Source organism: Salvelinus fontinalis, chromosome 10 (genome assembly GCF_029448725.1).
Source record: "Salvelinus fontinalis isolate EN_2023a chromosome 10, ASM2944872v1, whole genome shotgun sequence".
Taxonomy (NCBI): Eukaryota; Metazoa; Chordata; class Actinopteri; order Salmoniformes; family Salmonidae; genus Salvelinus; species Salvelinus fontinalis.
In genome coordinates this window covers 5,216,499-5,242,698 of record NC_074674.1, presented here as the reverse complement: position 1 = coordinate 5,242,698, position 26,200 = coordinate 5,216,499, and the positions used below count along the sequence as shown (strand labels likewise).

The 26,200-nt window shown below is 48.0% G+C and overlaps 1 protein-coding gene across 1 annotated transcript in view; it reads right to left on the bottom strand.

Annotated features, from left to right (window-relative positions):
- The window catches only part of LOC129863162 (dachshund homolog 2-like), a 128,953-nt gene extending 116,765 nt beyond the window's left edge, over positions 1-12,188 (bottom strand). Inside the window, exons 1-2 of the mRNA XM_055935092.1 lie at positions 11,925-12,188; positions 8,995-9,166 (exon numbers count right to left, since the gene is read on the bottom strand). Of these exons, the coding sequence (XP_055791067.1) occupies positions 8,995-9,166; positions 11,925-12,188 (436 nt within the window). The remainder of the gene's footprint in view (positions 1-8,994; positions 9,167-11,924) is intronic.
- Positions 12,189-26,200: the final 14,012 nt, after the last annotated feature.

Below are 26,200 nucleotides of genomic sequence, written 5' to 3'. Positions count from 1 at the left end.
CATACCTAGAATGTGACACATTGGCTGGGTGAACAGGGGGACACTGCCATGGTGCTGTCTGAGGGGTGGGGTCGGGCCATTGTGCTGTCTGAGGGGTGGGGTCGGGCCATGGTGCTGTCTGAGGGGTGGGGTCGGGCCATTGTGCTGTCTGAGGGGTGGGGTCGGGCCATGGTGCTGTCTGAGGGGTGGGGTCGGGCCATTGTGCTGTCTGAGGGGTGGGGTCGGGCCATTGTGCTGTCTGAGGGGTGGGGTCGGGCCATGGTGCTGTCTGAGGGGTGGGGTCGGGCCATGGTGCTGTCTGAGGGGTCGGGCCATGGTGCTGTCTGAGGGGTGGGGTCGGGCCATGGTGCTGTCTGAGGGGTGGGGTCGGGCCATGGTGCTGTCTGAGGGGTGGGGTCGGGCCATGGTGCTGTCTGAGGGGTGGGGTCGGGCCATGGTGCTGTCTGAGGGGTGGGGTCGGGCCATGGTTCTGTCTGAGGGGTGGGGTCGGGCCATGGTGCTGTCTGAGGGGTGGGGTCGGGCCATGGTGCTGTCTGAGGGGTGGGGTCGGGCCATGGTGCTGTCTGAGGGGTGGGGTCATGCCATGGTGTTGTCTGAGGGGTGGGGTCGGGCCATGGTGTTGTTTGAGGGGTGGGGTCGGGCCATGGTGCTGTCTGATGGGTGGGGTCGGGCCATGGTGCTGTCTGAGGGGTGGGGTCGGGCCATGGTGCTGTCTGAGGGGTGGGGTCATGCCATGGTGTTGTTTGAGGGGTGGGGTCGGGCCATCGTGCTGTCTGAGGGGTGGGGTCGGGCCATGGTGCTGTCTGAGGGGTGGGGTCGGGCCATGGTGCTGTCTGAGGGGTGGGGTCATGCCATGGTGCTGTCTGAGGGGTGGGGTCGGGCCATGGTGCTGTCTGAGGGGTGGGGTCAGGCCAGGGTTTTGTTCTGAGGGGTGGGGTTGGGCCAGGGGTAACCTTGTGGGGTGTTCAGTATCTACCACCTCAGGAGGTTTAGGGAGAAATACTGGGTAACCTTGTGGGGTGTTCAGTATCTACCACCTCAGGAGGTTTAGGGAGAAATACTGGGTAACCTTGTGGGGTGTTCAGTATCTACCACCTCAGGAGGTTTAGGGAGAAATACTGGGTACCCTTGTGGGGTGTTCAGTATCTACCACCTCAGGAGGTTTAGGGAGAAATACTGGGTAACCTTGTGGGGTGTTCAGTATCTACCACCTCAGGAGGTTTAGGGAGAAATACTGGGTAACCTTGTGGGGTGTTCAGTATCTACCACATCAGGAGGTGCGTTTAAATGTCCCGATGAAAAGTGATGTGCATAACATAGGCTCATTAGGAACCAGTCATCTGCACCACGGGACAATCCACCATTTCCTGAGAGGAAAAGGAAACAGCGATCTGTGTGTCTCCTTCCTGTCCGCTTGTCTCTGCTTTGCAGATCAATAGGAAAAATGAAGGTCGGCAATAAGGATCCAAGAGAAGCGCTGATTCCTACCTTTAGAAGAGGGATACAAATAAGAGCTTAGTGATTGCGTGCAGCGTTTCTCCCCGTACCACTGGGCTCTCTGTCTCTGATTATTGCTTCGTTGTTTTTACAGTCTTGTCCTTATTAACCGAGCCCATGCTGATCATCCCCCAGAGCCAGATTGCTGGAAATACAAATGAAAAGCCCCCCCTCCTTCTCCACAGATCCTTCATTAAATACGGATTGGGGGCCACCCACCTACACCGAAGCCTGGACTTTAATTCTGCTCTGTGCGTTGGCGAGCGTGAGTCTCAGGGCCCCGACTCTTTATCAGAGGGATTTACAGGCCATCAGTCTGGCCCTAACCCTCTCGCTCTCTCTCTCTCCATCAATCCCTCTCTCTCTCCCTATATCCCCCTCCCCCTGTCTCTCCTTCTCTCTCTCTCTTTTTGTGTGTGAAAGGCCTGTGTTAGCATGTGCGAAGGCTAGCCCATATGTCACTAAACAGATCCCCAGACTTTAAAGATGACTGAATGGAGCGAGGGACTGCCGAGCCGAGCCGACATACAGAATTGGGAAACATCGCCAAGACTGACACAGAATCAACTGATACAGCAGGATTGAGGAGAGGTCATAGAGCAATACCACTAATCCAGGACGCCAGGAGAGGTCAGAGAGCAATATCACTGGTCCAGGACTATGGGAGAAGTCGAAGAGCAATACCACTGGTCCAGGACTATGGGAGAAGTCGAAGAGCAATACCACTGGTCCAGGACTATGGGAGAAGTCGAAGAGCAATACCACTGGTCCAGGACGTCAGGTGAGGTCAGAGAGCAATACCACTGGTCCAGGACGTCAGGAGAGGTCAGAGAGCAATACCACTGGCCCAGGACGTCAGGAGAGGTCAGAGAGCAATACCACTGGTCCAGGATGTCAGGAGAGGTCAGAGAGCAATACCACTGGTCCAGGACGTCAGGAGAGGTCAGAGAGCAATACCACTGGCCCAGGACGTCAGGAGAGGTCAGAGAGCAATACCACTGGTCCAGGATGTCAGGAGAGGTCAGAGAGCAATACCACTGGTCCAGGATGTCAGGAGAGGTCAGAGAGCAATACCACTGGTCCAGGACGTCAGGTGAGGTCAGAGAGCAATACCACTGGTCCAGGATGTCAGGAGAGGTCAGAGAGCAATACCACTGGTCCAGGATGTCAGGAGAGGTCAGAGAGCAATACCACTGGTCCAGGATGTCAGAAGAGGTCAGAGAGCAATACCACTGGCCCATGACTATGGGAGAAGTCGAAGAGCAATACCACTGGTCCAGGACGTCAGGAGAGGTCAGAGAGCAATACCACTGGTCCAGGACGTCAGGAGAGGTCAGAGAGCAATACCACTGGTCCAGGATGTCAGAAGAGGTCAGAGAGCAATACCACTGGTCCAGGACGTCAGGTGAGGTCAGAGAGCAATACCACTGGTCCAGGATGTCAGGAGAGGTCAGAGAGCAATACCACTGGTCCAGGATGTCAGGAGAGGTCAGAGAGCAATACCACTGGTTCAGGACATCAGGAGAGGTCAGAGAGCAATACCACTGGTCCAGGACTATGGGAGAGGTCAGAGAGCAATACCACTGGTCCAGGACTATGGGAGAAGTCGAAGAGCAATACCACTGGTCCAGGACGTCAGGAGAGGTCAGAGAGCAATACCACTGGTCCAGGATGTCAGGAGAGGTCAGAGAGCAATACCACTGGTCCAGCACTATGGGAGAAGTCGAAGAGCAATACCACTGGTCCAGGACGTCAGGAGAGGTCAGAGAGCAATACCACTGGTCCAGGACGTCAGGAGAGGTCAGAGAGCAATACCACTGGTCCAGGATGTCAGGAGAGGTCAGAGAGCAATACCACTGGTCCAGGACGTCAGGTGAGGTCAGAGAGCAATACCACTGGTCCAGGATGTCAGGAGAGGTCAGAGAGCAATACCACTGGTCCAGGATGTCAGGAGAGGTCAGAGAGCAATACCACTGGTCCAGGACTATGGGAGAAGTCGAAGAGCAATACCACTGGTCCAGGACTATGGGAGAAGTCGAAGAGCAATACCACTGGTCCAGGACGTCAGGAGAGGTCAGAGAGCAAAACCACTGGTCCAGGACTATGGGAGAAGTCGAAGAGCAATACCACTGGTCCAGGACTATGGGAGAAGTCGAAGAGCAATACCACTGGTCCAGGACTATGGGAGAAGTCGAAGAGCAATACCACTGGTCCAGGACGTCAGGAGAGGTCAGAGAGCAATACCACTGGTCCAGGACGTCAGGAGAGGTCAGAGAGCAATACCACTGGTCCAGGACATCAGGAGAGGTCAGAGAGCAATACCACTGGTCCAGGACGTCAGGAGAGGTCAGAGAGCAATACCACTGGCCCAGGATGTCAGGAGAGATCAGAGAGCAATACCACTGGTACAGGACGTCAGGAGAGGTCAGAGAGCAATACCACTCGTCCAGGATGTCAGGAGAGGTCAGAGAGCAATACCACTGGCCCAGGACGTCAGAAGAGGTCAGAGAGCAATACCACTGGTCCAGGATGTCAGGAGAGGTCAGAGAGCAATACCACTGGTCCAGGATGTCAGGAGAGGTCAGAGAGCAATACCACTGGTCCAGGATGTCAGGAGAGGTCAGAGAGCAATACCACTGGTCCAGGACATCAGGAGAGGTCAGAGAGCAATACCACTGGTCCATGATGTCAGGAGAGGTCAGAGAGCAATACCACTGGCCCAGGACTATGGGAGAAGTCGAAGAGCAATACCACTGGTCCAGGACGTCAGGAGAGGTCAGAGAGCAATACCACTGGTCCAGGACGTCAGGAGAGGTCAGAGAGCAATACCACTGGTCCAGGATTTCAGAAGAGGTCAGAGAGCAATACCACTGGTCCAGGACGTCAGGTGAGGTCAGAGAGCAATACCACTGGTCCAGGATGTCAGGAGAGGTCAGAGAGCAATACCACTGGTCCAGGATGTCAGGAGAGGTCAGAGAGCAATACCGCTGGTCCAGGACGCCAGGAGAGGTCAGAGAGCAATACCACTGGTCCAGGACTATGGGAGAAGTCGAAGAGCAATACCACTGGTCCAGGACTATGGGAGAAGTCGAAGAGAAATACCACTGGTCCAGGACGTCAGGAGAGGTCAGAGAGCAATACCACTGGTCCAGGATGTCAGGAGAGGTCAGAGAGCAATACCACTGGTCCAGGATGTCAGGAGAGGTCAGAGAGCAATACCACTGGTCCAGGATGTCAGGAGAGGTCAGAGAGCAATACCACTGGCCCAGGATGTCAGGAGAGGTCAGAGAGCAATACCACTGGTCCAGGATGTCAGGAGAGGTCAGAGAGCAATAACACTGGTCCAGGATGTCAGGAGAGGTCAGAGAATAATACCACTGGCCCAGGATGTCAGGAGAGGTCAGAGAGCAATACCACTGGTCCAGGACGTCAGGAGAAGGTTAACTTTACCATTTACAGTAAGGAGATTGTATTGTAATGGGGTCACATGTATTAACCAGGTTAAAGTGACCCAATGCTGTAAGAGAACAGCGCAACATGTGGCGTGATACATTGAGTCTACAAAACATTAACAACACCTGCTCTTTGCATGTCATAGACTGACCAGGTGAATCCAGGTGAAAGCTACGATCCCTTATTGATATCACTTATTACATCCACCAATCAGTGTAGATGAAGGGGAGGAGACAGATTAAGGATTTTTAAGCCTTGAGACAACTGAGACATGGATTGTGTATGTGGCATTCAGAGGGTGATTGAAGTGCCTTTGAACGGGGTGTGGTATTAGGTTCCAGGCGCACCAGTTTGTGTCAAGAACTGCAGCGCTGCTGGGCTTTCCACGCTCAACAGTTTCCTGTGTGTATTAAGAATGGTCCAACACCCAAAGGACATCCAGCCAACATTCAGGCATTGGAGTCAACATGGGCCAGCATCCCTGTGGAACGCTTTCGACACCTTGTAGAGTCCACGCCCCAATGAATTGATGCTGTCAAAAGGGAGTATAACTCAATATTAGTAAGGTGTTCTTAATGTTTTGTACACTCAGTGTAGAGAAAGGAGGCGATCCAAAACAGTAGCTAAATACTACTTGTCAGAGTGAGGCCAATGGACGAGGAGAGGGGACGGGCGGACGGACGGGGTTAAACAGATGCAGAACAAGTCCCTAGTGGGACATGTCACTCATCAAAGTCATCAGGAAGGGCTGAGTTTGTTTTCAGCCACAGGCAGAGAGAGAGAGAGAGAGAGAGAGAGAGAGAGAGAGAGAGAGAGAGAGAGAGAGAGAGAGAGAGAGAGAGAGAGAGAGCTAGTAGGAGAGGGAGAGAGGAGAGAGGGAGAGGGAGAGAGAGAGATAGAGGGGGGTTTCATGACTGCCCTCATGAGGATGTTGACAGGGGAGAAACACCTTTGTCAGATGTGGACCATACACACACACTTCATCTCTCTATCTCTCCATCTCCCCCTGACCAGGGTTGCTTCAGTGTCTAGTACTGTAGTCAGTAACGGCAGTCATGTTGTACATGATGACTGTACTGTGGTGTGAGGATGGAATCCTGAAGCCTGCTGTTGGAGCCCCTCCCCTCCCTGGAGTGCCAGGGGCTTATGGTGTTTCTGTCAACAGCATTCCAGGAAACCAAATGCTCAAACAAAGCTCACAACATGTTAGTTTTGCTCTTGCTCAACTCAAGACTCCTACCGCCTCCACAGGGGGGGGGGGGGGGGGGGGGGGGGGGGGGGGGGGGTAAAGCTTGCTCATTTGTACAGATAATTCCCAAATGACATGATAACGACAACACAAATGGTTGCTAATAACTGAATGACAACTCCGATACAAATCTGCTATTTGACGTCTGCCGTAAGATGTTTTCCACTGAAATAGGAACATTGTTACTTTTGACTACAGTGGTATTATTTTATGTACAAGTACAACTACTGCTGCTACTATTACTGGTTGGTAAATTAAAACGATTTCATCAATATATAGTAAACATGAACTTTTGCATGGTCTCTGATCCATTCAGGATGTATGACGTAATATTATTCCTTTAAGGTTTCTAAATAAACATATCTAAATAAACATATCTAAATATACATATATACATATCTAAATATGTACATAAATATATCTAAATATACATATATACACATCTAAATATGTAAATAAACATATCTAAATATACATATCTAAATAAACATATCTAAATATACATATATACATATCTACATATGTAAATAAACATATCTAAATATACATATCTAAATAAACATATCTAAATATACATATCTAAATATGTAAATAAACATATCTAAATATACATATCTAAATAAACATATCTAAATATACATATATACATATCTAAATATGTAAATAAACATATCTACATAAACATATCTAAATATACATATATACATATCTAACTAAACACATCTAAATATACATACCTAAATATACATATCTAAATATACATATCTAAATATCTAAATATACATATCTACATATACATATATACATATGTTGTTTGCTTAATAGGAATGAGCATGAGCAGTGGAAAAGGCTGATATTTAAGAGATCAGCAAGTTGCCCTATTACCTTAATTCAAAGGCTTTTCAGGAATAATATACCCCTAGCTGTATTAACAAAACCTGTGAAAACGAAAACAAAACATGGATTTTGCAACTACAATACTGCTTGGCCATTAAAGGTAAAAATAATAATATCAAAATAATAAAAGGTTGTACTTAATTATCACATTAAACTACATGTTCATATTGAAAAGATAAGACTACTTGTCCACTAGTATCTAATTACGTCTAGTCATCTGACAGAAAGGCAGACAACTACTCTGCTGCCTGAGTTGAGTTTTACACTGATGCACCGAGACGATACAAAATGTAAATGATTTTCATGTGCATTTTAAAGAAGGCCCACCACCCACTGCAGGGGAGGAGAATAATAACAGTCATCTTAAATCAATCACTAGCATGGCTAACTGACTGCTCAGACTACTCGTCTGCACAGATCAATATCCCTGCTGGCCATCGTGAGGACTAAACCACCACCATCAGCAATTTAGAAAGAAAATGTAAAAAGTTCTTAAGACAGAACCTGTAGTTTGCTGTAGGTACACTTTCCAATAGACACACACAAACACAGCATAGAGACAGGCATTGTGTTGATGCAACAACGCTAGATTTATCAAATAGATTCCATCATATTGCATTTATATTAAGAGGAGAAAGGAGAAGGAAAGGCCAACAGCAACAACAGAGATAGAGACTGGAGAGAGAATAGGAGAGAGAGAGAAAAGGAAAGAGAGAGAGAGAGAGAGAGAGAGAGAGAGAGAAGGAAAGAGAGAGAGAGAGAGAGAGAAAGAAAGGGAAAGAGAGAGAGAGAGGGGGGGAGGAAAAAGAGAGAAAAGGAAAGAGAGAGAGAGAGAGGGAGAGAGCGAGAGTGAGAGAGAGAGGGAGAGAGGGAGAGAGGGAGAGAGCGAGAGTGAGAGAGAGAAAAGGAAAGAGAGAGAGAGAGAGAGAGAGAGAGAGAGAGAGAAGGGGGGAAGGAAAGAGAGAGAAAAGGAAAGAGAGAGAGAGAGGGGGGAAGAGAGAGAAAAGGAAAGAGAGAGAGAGAGAGAGAGGGGGGAGGAAAGAGAGAGAAAAGGAAAGAGAGAGAGAGAAAGAAAGGGAGAGAGCGAGCGAGAGCGAGAGAGGGAGAGAGAGAGGGAGAGAGTGAGAGCGAGAGAGAGGGAGAGAGAGAGAGAGGGAGCGAGAGCGAGAGAGGGAGAGCGAGAGAGAGAGAGGGAGAGAGAGAGAGGGAGAGAGAGAGAGAGAGAGAGAGAGAGAGGGGGGGTGGGGAAGAGAGAGAAAGGAAAGAGAGACAGAGAGAGAGAGAGAGACAGGGGAAGGAAAGAGAGAGAAAAGGAAAGAGAGACAGAGAGAGAGAGAGAGAGGGAGAGAGCGAGAGTGAGAGAGAGAGGGAGAGAGAGAGAGAGAGAGAGAGAGAGAGAGAGAGAGAGAGGGAGTGAGAGAGAGAGAGAGGGAGAGAGAGAGAGGGAGAGAGAGATGGAGAGAGGGAGAGAGAGAGAGAGAGAGAGGGAGAGCAAATGCATGTGTGAGAAAAGGCTACAGAAATCCAATAGTGTAACCTCTGTGTGAGCGGCAGTAGTGACCAGTGAAGGACAGAGGAGGAAATCAATAAGAGCTGATTTGCAGAAGCAGGGGGTGGAGATGAGAGGAGGGGAGAAAGAAAGGTGCCTGGAAATAGAGACAGGGACCTCAAGGGAAAAGATAACAGAATCGCTTTCATCAAAATGTGATAAATCCAAGTCTCTTGTATAGGTCACCTGATGGCTCTCTATTTTTTTATCAAACAAAATACATAATTCAAATACATAATTAATGGAAGGTGGAGGTTAGGCTGGTGGAGGATACATTTGTATTTATTTATTGGGACTGATGGTTGTGTGCATGTTTAGAGTGGCTGCACATGGAAGAGAGAGATCTTACCTCCGGGTGACATGGATGAGAGGAGGCCGGGAGACAGTAGGCCGTGGACACTGTGGGGAAGAAGCCTGGAGCTTTCCTGCATCGCTACCCCCAGGGAACGCTTGGGTGGTCGGCCAGGCCTGGAGCTGCAGAGAGAGGGAGAGAAGGAGAAGGAGAGGGAGAGAGAAAGAGAGAGAGATAGAGATCACAGTGAATACACAGAAAATGATCTACTATTTAAAAATCTATTACTTAGACCACATAGGCTCACAGTGTAAGAGACCATTGATTGATACATTTACAATGGTTGATTTTATATTTCTCTACATACGTAGCAAACATACGTAGCAAGCGTGATATGAAAATTGTATCACATTCTCTATCATTTAAATTGACAACAATAGACACTAAGAGATGGAAATGATACGTTAAAGACAATACTTTCCTCCTGGCTACCCCAACCCCGGCCAACAGCTTCGCACCCCCCACAGCTACTTGCCCAAGCATCCCCAGCTTCTCCTTCACCCAAATCCAGATAGCAGATGTTCTAAAGAGCTGCAAAACCTGGACCCGTACAAATCAGCTGGGCTAGACAATCTGGACCTTTTCTTTCAAAAAAATTCTGCCAAAATTGTTGCAACCCCTATTACCAGTCTGTTCAACCGCTCTTTCGTATCGTCCGAGATCCCTAAAGATTGGAAAGCTGACGCGGTCATCCCCCTCTACAAAAGGGGTGACACTCTAGACCCAAACTGTTATAGACCTATATCCATCCTGCCCTGTCTTTCTAAAATCTTCGAAACCCAAGTTAATAAACAGATCACTGACCATTTCGAATCCCACCGTACCTTCTCCGCTGTGCAATCCGGTTTCCGATCTGGTCACAGCTGCACCTCAGCCACGCTCAAGGTACTAAACGATATCATAACCGCCATCGATAAAAGACAGTACTGTGCAGCCGTCTTCATCGACCTGGCCAAGGCTTTCGACTCTGTCAATCACCACATCCTTATCGGCAGACTCAACAGCCTTGGTATCTCAAATTACTGCCTCGCCTGGTTCACCAATACTTCTCAGACAGAGTTCAGTGTGTCAAATTGGAGGGCCTGTTGTCCGGATCTCTGGCAGTCTCTATGGGGGTACCACAGGGTTCAATTCTCGGGCCGACTATTTTCTCTGTATATATCAACGATGTCGCTCTTGCTGCTGGTGATTCTCTGATCCACCCCTACGTAGACGACACCATTCTGTATCCGTCTGGCCCTTCTTTGGACACTGTGTTAACTAACCTCCAAATGAGCTTCAATGCCATACAACACTCCTTCCGTGGCCTCCAACTGCTCTTAAATGCTAGTAAAACCAAATGCATGCTTTTCAACCGCTCGCTGCCCGCACCCGCCCGCCCGACTAGCATCACTACTCTGGACGGTTCTGACTTAGAATATGTGAACAACTATACATGCCTAGGTGTCTGGCTAGACTGTAAACTCTCCTTCCAGACTCATATTAAACATCTCCAATCCAAAATCAAATCTAGAATTGGCTTCCTATTTCGCAACAAAGCCTCCTTCACTCACACCGCCAAACATACCCTCGTAAAACTGACTATCCTACCGATCCTAAACTTCGGCGAAGTCATTTACAAAATAGCTTCCAATACTTTACTCAGCAAACTGGATGCAGTCTATCACAGTGCCATCCGTTTTGTCACCAAAGCCCCTTATACCACCCACCACTGCGACCTGTATGCTCTAGTCGGCTGGCCCTCGCTACATATTCATCGCCAGACCCACTGGCTCCAGGGCATCTATAAGTCTATGCTAGGTAAAGCTCCGCCTTACCTCAGCTCACCGGTCACGATAACAACACCCACACGTAGCACACGTTTCAGCAGGTATGTCTCACTGGTCATCCCCAAAGCCAACACATCCTTTGGCCACCTTTCCTTCCAGTTCTCTGCTGCTAGTGACTGTAACGAATTGCAAAAATCGCTGAAGCTAGAGACTTATATTTCCCTCAGTAACTTTAAACATCAGATATCTAAGCAGCTAACCGATCGCTGCAGCTTTACATAGCCCATCTGTAAATAGCCCACCCAATCTACCTACCTCATCCCCATATTGTTTTTATTTACTTTTCTGCTCTTTTGCACACCAGTATTTCTACTTGCACATCATCATCTGCTCATCTATCACTCCAGTGTTCATTTGCTAAACTGTAATTACTTCGCTACTATGGCCTATTTATTGCCTTACCTCCTCACACCATTTGCACACACTGTATATAGACTTTCTGTTTTTTCTGTTGTGTTATTGAATGTAGGCTTGTTTATTCCATGTGTAACTCTGTGTTGTTGTTTGTGTCGCACTGCTTTGCTTTATCTTGGCCAGGTTGCAGTTGTAAATGTGAACTTGTTCTCAACTAGCCTACCTGGTTAAATAAAGGGGAAATAAAAAATAATAAAAAAATACACATCTAAAAACGAAATAAATTCAGATATTTCCAGGACAATTGCTAGTCTAATTTCTATGAATTATTGTTGCGCTGGTCATATTTCATACTTATGTGAAACACACTTGACAAGCCTATAAAACCCCACAACGTTATTCCTTCTTTTTCAGATATTTGAAGCCTCATAAGACCTTAACAATGTTAGTCTCCTCCTCTCGTCACTCACACCAACATATGTTTGTCACCCCCCCGTCCTCCCGTACCCCTGTCCCTCGTCCCCTCTTCCTCCCGTCCCCTCGCCCTCCCGTCCCCTCTTCCTCCCGTCCCCTCTTCTTCCCGTCCCTTCGTCCCCTCTTCCTCCCGTCCCCTCTTTCTCCCATCCCTTCGTCCCCTCATTCTCCTGTCCCCTCGCCCTCCCGTCCCCTCATCCTCCTGTCCCCTCTTCCTCCCGTCCCCTCTTCCTCCCGTCCCCTCTTCCTCCTGTCCCTTCGTCTCCTCGCCCTCCCGTCCCCTCTTTCTCCCGTCCCTTCGTCCCCTCGCCCTCCCGTCCCCTCTTCCTCCAGTCCCTTCGTCCCCTCGCCCTCCCGTCCCCTCTTCCTCCCGTCCCCTCTTCCTCCTGTCCCTTCGTCCCCTCGCCCTCCCGTCCCTTCGTCCCCTCGACCTCCTGTCCCCTCTTCCTCCCGTCCCCTCATCCTCCTGTCCCCTCGTCCCCTCGTCCTCCCATCCCACCATCCCCTCATCCTCCCATCCCCTCGTCCCCCCATCCTCCCGTCCCCTCATCCTCCCGTACCCTCGCCCTCCCATCCCCCCTTCCCCGTCCCCCCGTCCCACTCTGGGGGGATTAGACAGAGACAGCAGGTAGACAGAGATCCTCTCCACTGATAACACAGGACACACACAAAAGCTTGATAATAATCACCTCAAACACATATGCCTTGAAGTGCAGAGGGGACATAGCATATTCCAGCAAGGCCATATCTGATAAGGGGTCGCCAGCGTTCAGACACATTGTTTCAGGGTTTGGTGTCTGACGCTGTAACATCAGACTGAGATTCCTTCCCTCTGGGGTCAGGAAGTGAGAAGCTAGTCAAACCGTTCCTTACGTTACACAACCCCTCACACACACACACGCCCTTCCTCACTTCACAACAGTAGACTGTCAAAGAGTGTTCTGGACTGATAGGGTGTTTCTGTCGCAGAGACAGACATGTATGTGACAGGCTGAATGAAGTCGCTATAGGGGAGTGGGGGGGTGCTTGAAAAGAAAAATGCTAATTGACCAGCGTCCAGGAACAATAACAACAAAAAAACGCTGTGTTGTTGCCTCATTCTGTATTTCATTAATATTGCAATGGCTACAAACACAAACAAGACCACAGAGCAATCAGCATACAAGTAAAAGGAGGGGGGTGTTCAATATGGGAACAAATCAGAGTAGTCTTCAGAGACGTGGTTGAAAAAGCTGCACTAGACGCTCCAGATGCCACTACACTTGGCTGGCCTGGGATCCGCTTTAAAGTACAAAAGACGCAGAGAAGACTTGAACGGAGAACAGAGGACAGAAAGAAAAAAACCTTGGAGAGACAAATGGAAGGCTCTTATCAGTGTTCCAAACAGAGTGTTGCCATTAGAACAAAGCCCATTCGCTGTGAAGCGTCCGTCTCTCTCTCTCGTTCGCCGAGCCCCCCTCTCTCTGTTCAACACAAAGGCATTCACTCACAAGCTGCCACAACAGTCCATTTTGATTCAGCTGTTTGTTCATTCCCCTTTAATGTCTTGTTCTTCTCTTTTCTCTGGCCAGTTTATTCTGTTTTAAGTATGATTCACCTGAGCATTCACAGTCAGAGTAGCCAAGGACTCAAGAGTTTGAGGAGTCACTCACCTCAATAGAAAATAGAGTAACTTAAAAACATTTTTCTTTTAAATTAAATAGTAACTTGTAAATGTTGATATGGGTTAGAACACGAGGTGTGTGTCAAGGAACAGTTTACTGGTCTTCCACAGAAAATGACCCAGATTACCGAAAGTTACTGTACTGCTACAGCACGGCAGAACTAGTGAGCTCTGCTACAGCACGGAAGAACTAGTGAGCTCTGCTACAGTACGACAGAACTAGTAAACTCTGCTACAGCACGGCAGAACTAGTGAGCTCTGCTACAGCACGACAGAACCAGGGAACTCTGCTACAGTACGGCAGAACTAGTGAGCTCTGCTACAGCACGGCAGAACTAGTGAGCTCTGCTACAGCACGGCAGAACTAGTGAGCTCTGCTACAGTACGACAGAACCAGGGAGCTCTGCTACAGTATGACAGAACTAGTGAGCTCTGCTACAGCACGGCAGAACTAGTGAGCTCTGCTACAGTACGACAGAACTAGTGAGCTCTGCTACAGCACGGCAGAACTAGTGAGCTCTGCTACAGCACGGCAGAACTAGTGAGCTCTGCTACAGCACGGCAGAACTAGTAAACTCTGCTACAGCACGGCAGAACTAGTGAGCTCTGCTACAGCACGGCAGAACTAGTGAGCTCTGCTACAGCACGGCAGAACTAGTGAGCTCTGCTACAGTACGACAGAACTAGTAAACTCTGCTACAGCACGGCAGAACTAGTGAGCTCTGCTACAGCACGACAGAACCAGGGAACTCTGCTACAGTACGGCAGAACTAGTGAGCTCTGCTACAGTACGACAGAACCAGGGAGCTCTGCTACAGTATGACAGAACTAGTGAGCTCTGCTACAGCACGGCAGAACTAGTGAGCTCTGCTACAGTATGACAGAACTAGTGAGCTCTGCTACAGCACGGCAGAACTAGTGAGCTCTGCTACAGTACGACAGAACTAGTGAACTCTGCTACAGCACGGCAGAACTAGTGAGCTCTGCTACAGCACGGCAGAACTAGTGAGCTCTGCTACAGTACGACAGAACTAGTGAGCTCTGCTACAGTACGACAGAACTAGTGAGCTCTGCTACAGTACGACAGAACTAGTGAGCTCTGCTACAGTACGACAGAACTAGTGAGCTCTGCTACAGCACGGCAGAACTAGTGAGCTCTGCTACAGTACGACAGAACCAGGGAGCTCTGCTACAGTACGACAGAACTAGTGAGCTCTGCTACAGTACGGCAGAACTAGTGAGCTCTGCTACAGCACGACAGAACCAGGGAGCTCTGCTACAGTACGACAGAACTAGTGAGCTCTGCTACAGCACGACAGAACCAGGGAGCTCTGCTACAGTACGACAGAACAAATGAGCTCTGCTACAGCACGGCAGAACTAGTGAGCTCTGCTACAGTACGACAGAACCAGGGAGCTCTGCTACAGTACGACAGAACTAGTGAGCTCTGCTACAGTACGGCAGAACTAGTGAGCTCTGCTACAGCACGACAGAACCAGGGAGCTCTGCTACAGTACGACAGAACCAGGGAGCTCTGCTACAGTATGACAGAACTAGTGAGCTCTGCTACAGCACGGCAGAACTAGTGAGCTCTGCTACAGTACGACAGAACTAGTGAGCTCTGCTACAGCACGGCAGAACTAGTGAGCTCTGCTACAGTACGACAGAACTAGTGAACTCTGCTACAGCACGGCAGAACTAGTGAGCTCTGCTACAGCACGGCAGAACTAGTGAGCTCTGCTACAGTACGACAGAACTAGTGAGCTCTGCTACAGTACGACAGAACTAGTGAGCTCTGCTACAGTACGACAGAACTAGTGAGCTCTGCTACAGTACGACAGAACTAGTGAGCTCTGCTACAGCACGGCAGAACTAGTGAGCTCTGCTACAGTACGACAGAACCAGGGAGCTCTGCTACAGTACGACAGAACTAGTGAGCTCTGCTACAGTACGGCAGAACTAGTGAGCTCTGCTACAGCACGACAGAACCAGGGAGCTCTGCTACAGTACGACAGAACTAGTGAGCTCTGCTACAGCACGACAGAACCAGGGAGCTCTGCTACAGTACGACAGAACTAGTGAGCTCTGCTACAGCACGACAGAACCAGGGAACTCTGCTACAGTACGACAGAACCAGGGAACTCTGCTACAGTACGACAGAACTAGTGAGCTCTGTTACAGTACGACAGAACTAGTGAGCTCTGCTACAGTACGGCAGAACTAGTGAGCTCTGCTACAGTACGACAGAACCAGGGAGCTCTGCTACAGTACGACAGAACTAGTGAACTCTGCTACAGTACGACAGAACTAGTGAGCTCTGCTACAGTACGACAGAACTAGTGAGCTCTGCTACAGTACGACAGAACTAGTGAGCTCTGCTACAGTACGACAGAACTAGTGAGCTCTGCTACAGTACGACAGAACTAGTGAGCTCTGCTACAGTACGACAGAACTAGTGAGCTCTGCTACAGTACGACAGAACCAGGGAGCTCTGCTACAGTATGACAGAACTAGTGAGCTCTGCTACAGTACGACAGAACTAGTGAGCTCTGCTACAGTACGACAGAACTAGTGAGCTCTGCTACAGTACGACAGAACTAGTGAGCTCTGCTACAGCACGGCAGAACTAGTGAGTTCTGCTACAGTACTCCACCGTGTGTAATATTCTCTACTGATTGGACTGCAATTTCAATCGATGATAAACTTCATGTGACCCTCAATCTGTTATACCAGGGAGGTGGCAGCAATGATCACACCCCCTTCTGCACTCACCCTCAACCCCCTTCACCCCCTTCCATCCTCCTTCCTTCCTTCCCCCCCTCCCACAGTCATACCCCTCATGACTTGTTGGCTGTCTGCGTGAGCTACGTTCAGAAAATGCACAGCACTCACAATTGTCACTTTACTAATCTAATTAAAAACTATGAACAGCCAAGCGTGTAAAAAGAAGAAAGCAAAAAGAGTTCTCAACATGAATCACTTTAGCGGTTGTAGTGAGCCATTAACAGGGAACGCTCAATGAAGTTACTGTAGTGTATCAACGTCAGCCTGGCTTACTGCTCCAAAGACTCTGCAGGGCCCTGTCAGCTCACCATAGAGCAGGGCCCTGTCAGCTCACCATAGAGCAGGTTCCTGTCAGCTCACCATAGCGCAGGGCCCTGTCTGCTCACCATAGCGCAGGGCCCTGTCAGCTCACCATAGCGCAGGGCCCTGTCAGCTCACCATAGAGCAGGGCCCTGTCAGCTCACCATAGAGCAAGGCCCTGTCAGCTCACCATAGCGCAGGGCCCTGTCAGCTCACCATAGAGCAGGGCCCTGTCAGCTCACCATAGAGCAAGGCCCTGTCAGCTCATCATAGAGCAGGGCCCTGTCAGCTCACCATAGAGCAGGGCCCTGTCAGGTCATCATAGAGCAAGGCCATGTCAGCTCATCATAGAGCAGGGCCCTGTCAGCTCACCATAGAGCAGGGCCCTGTCAGCTCACCATAGAGCAGGGCCCTGTCAGCTCACCATAGAGCAGGTTCCTGTCAGCTCACCATAGAGCAGGTTCCTGTCAGCTCACCATAGAGCAGGGCCCTGTCAGCTCACCATAGAGCAGGGCCCTGTCAGCTCATCATAGAGCAGGGCCCTGTCAGCTCACCATAGAGCAGGGCCCTGTCAGTTCACCATAGAGCAGGGCCCTGTCAGCTCACCATAGAGCAGGGCCCTGTCAGCTCATCATAGAGCAAGGCCCTGTCAGCTCACCATAGAGCAGGGCCCTGTCAGCTCATCATAGAGCAGGGCCCTGTCAGCTCATCATAGAGCAAGGCCCTGTCAGCTCACCATAGAGCAGGGCCCTGTCAGCTCATCATAGAGCAAGGCCCTGTCAGCTCAACATAGAGCAAGGCCCTGTCAGCTCACCATAGAGCAGGGCCCTGTCAGTTCACCATAGAGCAAGGCCCTGTCAGCTCAACATAGAGCAAGGCCCTGTCAGCTCACCCTAGAGCAGGGCCCTGTCAGTTCACCATAGAGCAAGGCCCTGTCAGCTCAACATAGCGCAGGGCCCTGTCAGCTCACCATAGAGCAGGGCCCTGTCAGCTCACCATAGAGCAGGGCCCTGTCAGCTCATCATAGAGCAGGGCCCTGTCAGCTCATCATAGAGCAGGGCCCTGTCAGCTCACCATAGAGCAGGGCCCTGTCAGGTCATCATAGAGCAAGGCCCTGTCAGGTCATCATAGAGCAGGGCCCTGTCAGCTCAACATAGCGCAGGGCCCTGTCAGGTCATCATAGAGCAAGGCCATGTCAGCTCATCATAGAGCAGGGCCCTGTCAGCTCACCATAGAGCAGGGCCCTGTCAGCTCACCATAGAGCAGGGCCCTGTCAGCTCACCATAGAGCAGGGCCCTGTCAGGTCATCATAGAGCAGGGCCCTGTCAGCTCACCATAGAGCAGGGACCACAGTTTTTAAACTGTGTAATTAAGTCACTATGGAGGTTCCAGATGTTCAGTCTTTGCTTATTTCATTTTCATACATTAGAGATTTTTTACAGAGGGTTTGCTGAGTACGGAGTACATTCATATTCAGATATCCTGTACATACTCACATACAATATTTTTTTGTTGGGGGGGGGGGGGGGGGGGGGGGGGGATTGTTTATTTTCGTCCTTGAGTTACCTTGGACCTTAACATTTTCTAGGAGTATGCATAGACTTTACAATAATATTGAATAATAAATGAATGGATGTGACTACATAAGCCGGCCTTACACGTCCAAGTGTTGTAATTAACTTCAAAATACGATAAAGGTATTTATTAGGTCATCAGGTACTGTTGCCATAGAGACAATATTATGGGGTAGTAATTTGTCTAACCGCCCAGAAGTGCAGGAACAACCACCTCTACAGTAAATTCACAGACAAGGGTTTTGTAATACAGTGCAGGCCTACTGTATGTGACACAGAAAGAACTACTTCAGATATGTTATTCATACATATATAGCCAGCAGCATACCACCCTGCATACCACTACTGGCTTGCTTCTGAAGCTAAGCAGGGTTGGTCCTGGTCAGTCCCTGGATGGGAGACCAGATGCTGCTGGAAGTGGTGTTGGAGGACCAGTAGGAGGCACTCTTTCCTCTGGTCTAAAAAATATCCCAATGCCCCAGGAGAGTGATTGGGGACACTGCCCTGTGTAGGGTGCCGTCTTTCGGATGGGACGTTAAACAGGTGTCCTGACTCTCTGAGGTCATTAAAGATCCCATGGCACTTATCGTAAGAGTAGGGGTGTTAACCCCGGTGTCCTGGCTAAATTCCCAATCTGGCCCTCAAACCATCATGGTCACCTAATAATCCCCAGTTTACAATTGGCTCATTCATCCCCCTCCTCTCCCCTGTAACTATTCCCCAGGTCGTTGCTGCAAATGAGAACGTGTTCTCAGTCAACTTACAAACGGAGATCCCTTCCACCTGTGTCTTCCATCACACTGGTAAATGATGATGACATAAGCGGAACACCTGATACTGACGATGAGACTAATTCACTGGAGAGAAGATAATTAGCTAAAATGACAATTAAATATTTCTGATGTGCTCAGTGCAATTAATTTCATACTTAAATAAATTACCTTTTAATCAAATTGGCCACCATTTTGCCATAACATTACAGGGAAGTTTATATTTGTTTAAAACAAACTACACTATAATTTGCAGACTACTCTACTTTGTTACGGGCCTAATAATGCATAAACCAAATTATGAGAATGTTTGGTTTGGTTTGTGTCCCTCAAAAAGAGAGTCTCTTGAGAACCCATTAATAACCAGAACGTTCCGATAACGTGTGGAAACTTCCGGAGAGGAAGGGGATTTATAAAACACCGTTGAAACCTTTTGAGCAGATTAACCAGACGTTTCCTTCAACGTCTTAAATGAGAGAGGGCTTCCTTTGGAGGGTGGATTGTTTTCCATACACATAGCTGATTGTTGAAGTAAAGGAATGGAAGTAAAGAAATTGTCCCTTTTTTTGTCTAGAGTGGCCAACTTATTCCCCTCTCGCTCACCCGTGTCATTTCTTTTGCGGAGCGATTGTGTGCCAACTTGCCCTTTTCCCTCAGGAGACTGGAACTATTTTCTTATTTGGCTCCACTTTTACTGAGCAGTGTGTTCCTGCCACTCTTTCCTAGCTGGCAGCCGGTGCTTCCTTTTATAAGCTGGTCCTGCTGACTATCTTTACTCTGACTTCAAGAGCAGAATTTGCATCAAATGTCCCAATGCGACAAAGGGCCTAAATGAGATACACTGTAGAGCAATACAGTTCTGCAGAGCCCGGTCCCTCCATGTCCTGTGTAAACCTTTATGCTCTGCTTCAGCCATGGAGGTAGAAACTTGTGCTGGTATTCAATCAAACTGTGGATTGATTTTATATTGCTCCAAATGAATTATGTAATTACAAAGACAATGTTTTGGGGTTAAATACTTGACTTCCGTATTTTTGGAATGCAGTAGTGAAAGTGTTATGTTTCCTAACAGCGTTTACTTTTCCATATTCACCAAAAATAATGTAGAAATGCTGAATATGATTTTCAAGCCCACATGTTCCCCCTGTCCACCATGCACTAGGAGTCAGCTAGGTGGTTGTAAACTGCATAGCATCTCCCCTCACATCCAGATGCACTCACTCCCACCGGGAATACTGAACCACAAACAGCCTCATTGGTGGGCATAATACCCATTCCAGCTGCTATGCACCTCCATGTTTGCCCTCTCTGAAGCAAAGACACACACACACACACACACACACACACACACACACACACACACACACACACACACACACACACACACACACACACACACACACACACACACACACACACACACACACACCCTTAGAGGGTTCCACCGGGCAGAAGGAACAGATGGCTGTGAAAAGTCATTCACACGTTCCCGCACGTTTCACTCACCAGAAAAGAAAAACCCTGGCAATGCTCTCGTCCAATCATTACCCTCAACTCTCAGGCGGCATCACTGCCTCTCCTGGAGATGACTTAAAGTGGGTTACTAAGCAATTTCTAGTCCAAACGAAAATGCCGCAAACGTGCCCTTGACATTTTTAAAACCGGTTAATTAAATATTCAAAGTAATCAGATATCTGCTCGTCTTGCAGCGACAATAGAGGATGGGGCCTGAGCCAGAGCCTGGGTTAACCTGCTACTCCAGGAAGACCATCCTCTCATTATGACTGATGACTCCACCCACTCTTCTCAATGACAAAGGCCAGAGAGTGTTGGCCAATATCTGTGGAGAGCTTTGTTGTGGGTGGATGGCACCATCCTGCACTAACCACTTGTGTTCACTTCAAACAAAGACATTTGTCATACACAAACTTGTGGAGGCTGGTGGTGGTGGGGAAAGTGTGAAGTGGTTGGAGAACGGGCCTAACTAAAATCTGATTTCTAAAATGTTAAATGGGAAATTGTTTTAACAGCAACAAAGATGGCAGCCTGCAAAAAAAAAAATACAAGTCAGGGTGCCTTTGAAGATATTTAATTAAAATCTAATCCTGCATTCTTAAAGGCTCACATAAATTAAGCTGTCAGTCAGGAGATTTATGCATTCACATTTGCATATTGCATACAATTCATCAATTACTCATGTTTGAGAGGCCTGCATATCCCAGGGAGAGAGAGGCTGCCAGTGTGCCAGCACAGTGAGAACGAGGGAAAGACAGTGAGAGAGACGGAGAGAGGGAGAGGTGGGGCCGACCCATTGATGCCCAGAAGAGTCAGTCTCCATATGGCCACACACTCAACTCAAACTGCTGAAACCTCCCTATGCCCATTCCACATATACAAAACCTCCCTATGCCCATTCCACATATATAAAACCTCCCTATGCCCATTCCACATATATAAAACCTCCCTATACCCATTCCACAAATATAAAACCTCCCTATGCCCATTCCACATATAAAACCTCCCTATGCCCATTCCACATATATAAAACCTCCCTATGCCCATTCCACATATATAAAACCTCCCTATGCCCATTCCACATATATAAAACCTCCCTATGCCCATTCCACAAATATAAAACCTCCCTATGCCCATTCCACATATACAAAACCTCCCTATGCCCATCCCACATATATAAACCTCCCTATGTCCATCCCACATATATAAACCTCCTATGCCCATCCCACATATAAAACCTCCCTATGCCCATCCCACATTTATAAACCTCCCTATGCCCATCCCACATATATAAAACCTCCCTATGCCCATCCCACATATATAAAACCTCCCTATGCCCATCCCACATATACAAACCTCCCTATGCCCATCCCACATATTTAAACCTCCCTATTCTCATCCCACATATATAAACCTCCCTATGCCCATCCAACATATATAAAATCTCCATATGCCCATCCCACATATATAAAACCTCCCTATGCCCATCCCACATATATAAAACCTCCCTATGCCCATCCCACATATAAAACCTCCCTATGCTCATCCCACATATATAAACCTCCCTATGCCCATCCCACATATATAAACCTCCCTATGCCCATCCCACATATAAAACCTCCCTATGCCCATCCCACATATATAAACCTCCCTATGCCCATCCCACATATATAAACCTCCCTATGCTCATCCCACATATATAAACCTCCCATGCCCATCCCACATATAAAACCTCCCTATGCCCATCCCACATATATAAAACCTCCCTATGCCCATCCCACATATATAAACCTCCCTATGTCCATCCCACATATATAAACCTCCTATGCCCATCCCACATATAAAACCTCCCTATGCCCATCCCACATTTATAAACCTCCCTATGCCCATCCCACATATATAAAACCTCCCTATGCCCATCCCACATATATAAAACCTCCCTATGCCCATTCCACATATACAAACCTCCCTATGCCCATCCCACATATTTAAACCTCCCTATTCTCATCCCACATATATAAACCTCCCTATGCCCATCCAACATATATAAAACCTCCATATGCCCATCCCACATATATAAAACCTCCCTATGCCCATCCCACATATAAAACCTCCCTATGCTCATCCCACATATATAAACCTCCCTATGCCCATCCCACATATATAAACCTCCCTATGCCCATCCCACATATAAAACCTCCCTATGCCCATCCCACATATATAAACCTCCCTATGCCCATCCCACATATATAAACCTCCCTATGCTCATCCCACATATATAAACCTCCTATGCCCATCCCACATATAAAACCTCCCTATGCCCATCCCACATATAAAACCTCCCTATGCCCATCCCACATATGGAAAACTGCTAGCTGGGCAATGCATGTAACCCGAGAAAGCATTGTGTGACATAATGTTTATACTGTATCAAGTATTGGATTATTATTGATCAATGACCGCCTTTAACCACTACCCCCTACCCTTACGGTATAGGAAGGAAGAATGTTAAGAGAGCGTTAGCACACAAATTCTTGAGCGTTGTGCTTTAGTTTGATTCAGCAAAGGAATGATCATTTATTACTATAACTTGTTCCAATCATTTCTAGGACTTTACCATTAACAAGACCTTTGGGTGGACAGTAAAATACAAATTAGAAGAAAAATAAGATAGGCTTACTGCTCAAACAAAAATACTTATACATTTATGAATACTGGGTAGAGAACAAACACAATGCAAACAGAATAACATGCAGCGATATAGAGCAGGTCTTTATAAACTCTAGTAACATACAGCGATATAGAGCAGGTCTTTATAAACTCTAGTAACATACAGCGATATAGAGCAGGTCTTTATAAACTCTAGTAACATGCAGCGATATAGAGCAGGTCTTTATAAACTCTAGTAACATACAGCGATATAGAGCAGGTCTTTATAAACTCTAGTAACATGCAGCGATATAGAGCAGGTCTTTATAAACTCTAGTAACATACAGCGATATAGAGCAGGTCTTTATAAACTCTAGTAACATACAGCAATATAGAGCAGGTCTTTATAAACTCTAGTAACATGCAGCAATATAGAGCAGGTCTTTATAAACCCTAGTAACATACAGCAATATAGAGCAGGTATTTGTGTCTCTGTGTGTGTGTCTGTGTGTGTGTGTGTGTGTCTGTGTGTGTGTGTGTGTGTGTGTGTCTCTGTGTGTGTGTGTGTGTGTGTGTGTGTGTGTGTGTGTGTGTGTGTGTGTGTGTGTGTGTGTGTGTGTGTGTGTGTGTGTGTGTGTGTGTGTGTGTGTGTGTGTGTGTGTCTACCTCAAATACCTCGTACTTCTGCACATTGATCTGGTACTGGTATTTCCTATATATTGAAAGCTCCATTCTTGTGTATTTTAATGTATTCCTTGTGTTACTATTTTATTTACCTCTGCATTGTTGGGAAGGGCTCGTAACAAACATGTCATGGTAATGTCTACCTACACCAGTTGTATGGGCGGCAGGTAGCCTAGTGGTTAAGAGCACTGGGTTGCTGGTTCGAATCCCCAAGCTGACTAGGTGAAACACCTGTCAATGTGCCGTTGACCAAGACACTTAACCCTAAGTAAGTCGGTCGGTCTGTATAAGAGCGTCTGCTAAATGATGTAAATATATTTGCCGCATGTGACAAACTAACGTGATTAGATTTAGTGTGTCAGCCAGGACTCCTGACTAGAGGGATAGAGTCCGGCCATCTACGTGCTGTACCAGCTCACATGAATTGTCTGTTGGAATACGACCTCAAGGCAGACGTGTCAGTCAACAATACAGTTCTAGATAGCCATGGACTGTCTCTACAGTTCTAGGAGTCATATAGACGGTCACCTTTTCTCTGTCCACAGAACAATAGGTTAACAGTACATATGTTTTGACATCAAAATCGAATCAACTCCGTGAATATTAGTTTACAGGCTTTTGAAACCAGTTTAATTTTATACCACATCACCAGCGTAAAGGAATCATCTGATGTGAGCTTAGTCTCCTGAATGCTACACGTGTGGAACTAGAAATACAGCAGGGTCAAGGTCACACCAAATCCATACGCTGGAGGCATCTTTAATAATTTCATCAGCTATTCAATTGAATGTCTGAAGCAATTCAATATCAGTGGGATTAGAGCAGTCTATTGTACATTTGTCATATTAAGAAGAAGGCCCAGCAGAATGAGAGCTTTGGCTGTGACCAGGCCTTCTGACAGCCAATCCAGCCTCAGACGCAGGCCCTTGTCCCATTATCCTGATTGGTGGTTGTCTGACATGCACACTGTGGAAAGTGATGAGGACCTGGGCTCCCAAACAAAAAGAGACAAACACAGAGCCTGTCCCCGTGCCGACCCACCCCTGTCCCCATGGCGATCGGTGATGTGAGCGCGGGGAGGCGAGGCAGAAGTCGCAGCCCAGGGAGGATTCCTCTACTCTATTGGAGCGTCTCTTCACATTGGCCTCGTCAATAGTTAATGAGGCCTGCATATTTGATGATTATTTATCCAGTCAAAGGCGACATGGGAGACAGATTTTACCTCAGCATTGATAGCTCCACCCCTTCCTGGTGTTCTGCTGATTAGCCAAGCTGCTGACTGGGTGTGCATCGGAGAGCCAGTCCGCCACAAAGCAGATCACTAAGCAGATCGCTAAGCAGACCACTAACAGACCACAAAGCAGACCACTAACAGACAGCTACGCAGACCACTAACAGACCACTAAGCAGACCACTAAGCAGGCCACTATGCAGATCACGAAGCAGACCACTAACAGACCACTAAGCAGGCCACTATGCAGACCACTAACAGACCACTAACAGACCACAAAGCAGACCACTAACAGACAGCTACGCAGACCACTAACAGACCACTAAGCAGACCACTAAGCAGACCACTAACAGACCACAAAGCAGACCACTAACAGACAGCTACGCAGACCACTAACAGACCACTAAGCAGGCCACTAAGCAGACCACTAAGCAGATCACTAAGCAGATCACTAAGCAGACCACTAACAGACCACTAAGCAGACCACTAACAGACCACTAAGCAGGCCACTATGCAGACCACTAAGCAGACCACTAACAGACCACTAAGCCGACCACTAACAGACCACAAAGCAGACCACTAACAGACAGCTACGCAGACCACTAGGCAGACCACTAACAGACCACTAAGCAGACCACTAAGCAGACCACTAAGCAGACCACTAAGCAGACCCCTAAGCAGACCACTAACAGACCACTAAGCAGACCACTAAGCAGACCACTAACAGACCACTAAGCAGACCCCTAAGCAGACCACTAACAGACCACTAACAGACCACTAAGCAAACCACTAACAGATCACTAAGCAGACCACTAACAGACCACTAAGCAGGCCACTAAGCAGACCACTAACAGACCACTAAGCAGACCACTAACAGACCACTAAGCAGACCACTAACAGACCACTAAGCAGGCCACTAAGCAGACCACTAACAGACCACTAACAGACCACTAAGCAGGCCACTATGCAGACCACTAACAGACCACTAACAGACCACAAAGCAGACCACTAACAGACAGCTACGCAGACCACTAACAGACCACTAAGCAGGCCACTAAGCAGACCACAAAGCAGATCACTAAGCAGATCACTAAGCAGACCACTAACAGACCACTAAGCAGACCACTAACAGACCACTAAGCAGGCCACTATGCAGACCACTAAGCAGACCACTAACAGACCACTAAGCAGACCACTAACAGACCACAAAGCAGACCACTAACAGACAGCTACGCAGACCACTAGGCAGACCACTAACAGACCGCTAAGCAGACCACTAGGCAGACCACTAACAGACCGCTAAGCAGACCACTAACAGACAGCTACGCAGACCACTAAGCAGACCACTAACAGACCGCTAAGCAGACCACTAGGCA